This window comes from Spinacia oleracea, chromosome 5 (genome assembly GCF_020520425.1).
Source record: "Spinacia oleracea cultivar Varoflay chromosome 5, BTI_SOV_V1, whole genome shotgun sequence".
Classification (NCBI taxonomy): domain Eukaryota; kingdom Viridiplantae; phylum Streptophyta; class Magnoliopsida; order Caryophyllales; family Amaranthaceae; genus Spinacia; species Spinacia oleracea.
In genome coordinates this window covers 44,901,006-44,906,268 of record NC_079491.1, presented here as the reverse complement: position 1 = coordinate 44,906,268, position 5,263 = coordinate 44,901,006, and the positions used below count along the sequence as shown (strand labels likewise).

The 5,263-nt window shown below is 45.1% G+C and overlaps 1 protein-coding gene across 1 annotated transcript; it reads right to left on the bottom strand.

Moving 5' to 3' along the window:
- LOC110798457 (uncharacterized) lies at positions 1–2,130 on the bottom strand. Its single transcript, XM_022003632.2, has one exon. It carries the CDS (start codon positions 2,128–2,130, stop codon positions 1–3), a length of 2,130 nt encoding a protein of 709 aa, XP_021859324.2.
- Between the last annotated feature and the right edge of the window lie 3,133 nt (positions 2,131–5,263).

The following is a 5,263-nucleotide window of genomic DNA, read 5'->3' as shown; positions in this document are numbered from 1 at the left end:
TTAGCCACTTTTTTCTATCTTGACTGGTTCTGTTTTGGCTGGTTTACTCTCATTGGTGGCAGGCAGTTCTTCCTCATGCTTTCTTTTGCTTCTAGCTTCGGCCGAATCTTTCTTCCATGCTGACGGGTTGAGGGTTGTGAGATAACAGTCTCTTACTTGTTGTTGGTCTCCATGTATGGTTCCTATCGCCCCATCATCGCATACAAACTTCAAAAGCATAAGATGGGTGACGACTACTACTTTAATTTTGTTCAGGGTGGGTCGTCCCAAGATGACATTGTATGCTATCAAGTCCTTGACAATTAAGAAGTTCACTTCCATCTTCCGTCCATCTTTCCTATCCCCAATTCGAACCGGCAAAGTGATGACGCCTACGGGGTGTATAATGCTTTCTCCAAAACCAATGATGGGATAGTGTGTGCTTTCTATGGTTTTGGGGTCATGTTCTAGGCGGTTGAGGCATTCCACACTCATTATGTCAGACGAGCTCCCAGTGTCTATCAGGATGCGCTTCACTCTCATATTGGAGATTTTGAACTCGACCACAAGAGGATCATCATGCGGAGTGGCTACTCGTCCACCATCCGACTCACATATCTCGATCCGTGGGAATGGGTCCAGAGGTGACTTCCCTGACAGCATTACCTGCCCTAGGCGGCGAGCATAGTCTTTCTGTCCCCTCATGGTGGGTCCCCTGGCGGCTGGTCCCCCAGATATGACGGCTACAAACCCCCCTTCGTTGTGGTTTCCCTCTGTAGGTGAGACAAGTGACTTGTTCTTTTTGTACTGGTTTTTTCCAGAGCCGTGAGCATTTCTCTGTAAGTAGTTCTTGAGGTGTACTTTGGAGGCTAGGCCGTCTAAAGCTCTCTTTAAGCTCCTACAGTTCTTGGTTTCATGCCCTATGTCTTCATGGAACTGGCAATACAACTTAGGGTATCGACTCTCAGCAGGAGACTTCATGGGAAAGGGTCGTTCAAGGTCAAACCTGGTTCTGATGTCTTTCAGTATCGTGAGGAGATCCGTGTTATACTCGAAATATTCCCTTTCTTGTGGACGCTCCCTCTTGTGTCCAGGAGAGTTGGTACCATGCTCTTTTGAGAGAGCCCAAGAACCATTTACTCGTGGGGCTTTTCGGTCTATTTTGTCTTTCTTCCCTGAGGAATCTGTTGCTTCTCCTGTCCTTCCGTCCTTCGACGCACTGCATATTTCTGTTGCATGGATAAATGCTTCGGCCTCGTCCAAAACTTCGGCCATAGTCCGCACACTTTTCTTGACTAAGTCAAACTTGAAGGATCCTTTCTTCAATCCCCTAATAAAGTTATCAAAGGAGACGTCGTCGGGTAATTCTGGGATCTGTCCGGCCTCTGGGTTGAAACGTTTCACATAGCTTCTTAGTGATTCATCTTTCCCCTGTTGAATTCGGCCCAAGTGCATACTTGTTTTCCTTTCTTCCTTGTGTGCCATGAACCTGGTGGAGAATAGGGTTTGCAGCTCATTGAAAGAGGCAATTGACCCTAGGGGCAGTCGCTCAAACCATTTAGACGCTACCCCTTTGAGAGTGGCCGGGAAATATTTGCACCAAGTGGCTTCATTGGTTCCTTGAACATACATATGATGAAGGTATGCAACTAGGTGCATATCTGGATCGGTGGTGCCGTCATAGGCTTCAATGGTAGGAGTTTTTACCTTGGGCTCTTTCGGGGCGTTCATGATATCCTCGGAGAAAGGAGTACTCATGTGCCTTAGCGTCAGATTATTAAACCCTTGCTGAATGTGGTAAGTTGGTTCACGGCGGCTGGAGAGCAGGCGGGGACGCAGACTTACCCTGTTGGGTGTCATCTGGGTCTGTCCTCTAGTCGAGGGGTAAAATGGCGGATCTTCCATCACAGGGGTGGACCCAGTGTCTGATAGCTCAGATTCAGCTTCATGGTACTCTTGACACCTCGAGGCGGGCCGTAAGATGGCCGGTGGGTTTCCTGTAGATGGTGGTCGTATGACGTGGTCCCTTCGAGGCAGAGAAGTTTGGAGGCCGCGGTCAATCTCCGAGCGCTCAGGCACATGGCTGATTCCACGGCTAGCATGTGGACGGGAGCTTTCTCCAGCTCTCCATACATTGGATCTAAGTGGCATTCTGTTTATCCGATTGACGCCCAGACCGAGGGGCCTCTGTGGAGCCGTCCTCTCAGTGCCGTAGATTATCATGTTTTTCCGAATTCATTCTGCAATGTGGTGCTCATCTGCTGTCGAAAGGTTTGATTCATTTGCTACTGGAATCCTGCTAAGATCTCGCGCAACGACCCCACCGAGACTGGCAAATCCAAATTCTCATCCAGCACGGCATCTCGGACGCTGGGGCTTAGGTGGCCACCCGGTGGAGACACTTCCACCATCGGTTCCTCCTCTACGACCACCTCAGCTTCGTGCACCCGACGTGGTGTGCTTCCTGCATTTGCGATTCGATTGGCCTCTTCTATATGACGTTGACTCCTTTCGGGAGGCCGACTCTCTTCTTCCTCACCAGAATACTCTCTGTCAGAGTGCGGTTCGGCCATGATACTATACCTCCCCACAGACGGCGCCAAATGTTGTGGGATCTTTTACGGTGATGACGTGTCACGCGTTCCTCGGAGGTATCAAGTATGACCTGGCACGAACTTCTGGCAACCTGCAAAACAAGAATATTCCCGTAGGAATATTCCCTCCGATGGCTAAGTAAGTATAGGCTAGAGAGAAGTAATTCTAGAGAGAAGGCAGAGCAAAAATAGTTTAAGGTAGGTGAGAATGAATTGATTGCCCTTCTTCCTAGGGATCTGCACTATTTATAGTGCTAGGGTTTCTTGGGAATTGGTCCCTGCATGATGGGATGCTTTGTAAGATCAGGACACGTGTCCGATTTGGTGGAACCTGATTTGGACCCGGTGGCCTCTTGAGCGTTTGGGCTTTTCAAGGTTTTAACGGATCAGGGTCTTCCTAAGAAAATAGGTCTCATGCCCTACTTGATGGGTCTTGGGCCTGAATGCGTGTGCGAGCTATGTGATGATTCGTAGTATGCCTGTTGATGGGCCTTTGGGCCTTCTTTCTGGGCCATCAAAGTACAGCCAGGTGGCGCTTCTTAGTTTAGGCCACATCAGAAAACATAAAACTAACTTCAGGTTTATAAATAATCGATTACAGATTTAATCCCAAAAACCAATCAACGAAAATAAGGACATGTAAATAGTACGACAAGTATAAAGTCAATTTAATAAACCCAAGTCACTTAGCAAAACAAAAATAAATACAAGTTCTCTAATTCCGATCCCAATGATGCATCATCTTCAAACCTGTAGATGGGCAACGCTTATTGATCTTTAGAGACTGCTCACCAAAATGGGTCATCACAGGATCAATAAGGCATAGCCATGATCAACACACACAAACAAAGCACTTAATCAGTAAAGCTGAGTACTACATATTAAATCAATAATAAACCTAACGTGATTCTATTAAACGAACAATCCTAACATGATACTAATAAAACATAAGGGCAAACAAAACATGTTAATTTGAAGACCACACTTGACTAGACTAGGCTAGACTGGACTAGAAATTTTATAACAATAATATTGTTTTAATTGAAATAGTCAATGGACCGAGTTGTCTAACTAGAAGCTTCACTAAGGAAGACGAGGTACGGGCCCGACTCTGTAACCTCAGTGACCTGCGATATTGTAGACACCTACTTTTGTCCCCATTCCCGAAAGGGAAGGTTCGATGATGAGAACATAAATCTCCACTTGGCAACGCATCTCCTATAAAATAACGAATCTCAATTCCCCTTTTCATTTCACCAGAAACCTGCTATTTATAGAAACCTGCTATTTATGGAAACCTGCTAAAAATAGTAACTGCCGTAATGGGTAGTTGTTAAAAGTGGCAAGTCATAAAAGATAGAAACCTGTCAGAATTAGGTGTTGCACTCCAACATAAATCCTAAATGAGATAGAAATTGCGAGAGAATCCTATTCCTAATACGATTCGAAAATAAGAGTTACGTATTAATTAAAATCCTAACGAGCCTAGAGTTCGTAACGGGTCCAGATGCATTCCATCATAAAATTAATACGCACTAAAAGACTCGATTAAAGTCTCATACACTCCGGATTCTAAGAATCCTAATCTAACAAAGAAACGGCCCAGACCCTATTTTCAACGCCTGGCTCTGGGCGCTGAAATTACCTGGGACGTGTTCTTTCCTAATTCCTCGTGGATTAGAGTCCTACAATTCTATCTTTCCACGAACTCTTTTCTATAAATAGGGCCCTAAGTTCGACGTGAAAAGGACACAACACACAATTATTATTCTGAGTATTGACTCTAAACCCCTAAGCCTAAGCCTCACGCTGCAAAACTGATCACGCGTTCTGTCGCAATCGATCCAAAAATCGAACATAACGTATCCTGTCCTATAATTTGAGATTCGTTAAATAAAAGGAGAAATAGCAAAGTCAAAGTGGTTAGTTTTCTGAGAACCGTGACGCACCTCTCAAGGGTGCGTCGTAATGTGTCCCTCTTCCATGGTTTAATTGCTTTCCTCGCCCTTTTATGAACTGTTAAACTAATTAAATCTGATTGTTCTATCACGCCTAATAAAGATAATATGTTGGGAAATTGGATTATCATGCTAGGTCCCTTAAAACAATCTAAATCAGATAATCGCGTTCGATCTAGTACTATATGTTGCATATTGTTAAAATCAACTCAGATTAGTTTAATAGTTAACGCATGTCCCTTCAATTATTTATGCTGAGCTAGTAAGGATATCCTGCCCCTGGAGTTATTGAAGAGCGAGTACTCCTCTCGGTAGTTACAGTCCCCCGAACCCTCAATCTCTACCTTGCGGGTGTATGTTGAGAGATCCCCACACCAGGGATCACAAGGGAACCTACGGCCGTCGTGGTCAAACATAATTGCACTCCCTTTATGTCACGATAACCGGGTTTTGTCAGTTTTTCTCATTGTCGTTAAAAACTGAATGGCGAGTCCTATATTACTAGTCAATTGGGTGTAAACTCATAGGAAATCCAATTACACTTGATTTGACAAAAAGAAACGTCACACCCACGAGGGACAAGGTCACGCATTAGCCTCGTGCTTTTTCGACCCCCTCACAGTGGCGACTCCACTGGGGATAGTGAAGGAAATACTCGTGCTTGTAGGTAATCAAATAGCCGAAGGGTGAAACGATCCTACCCCGCGTTTATTTCCCCATCAAGTTGGGACT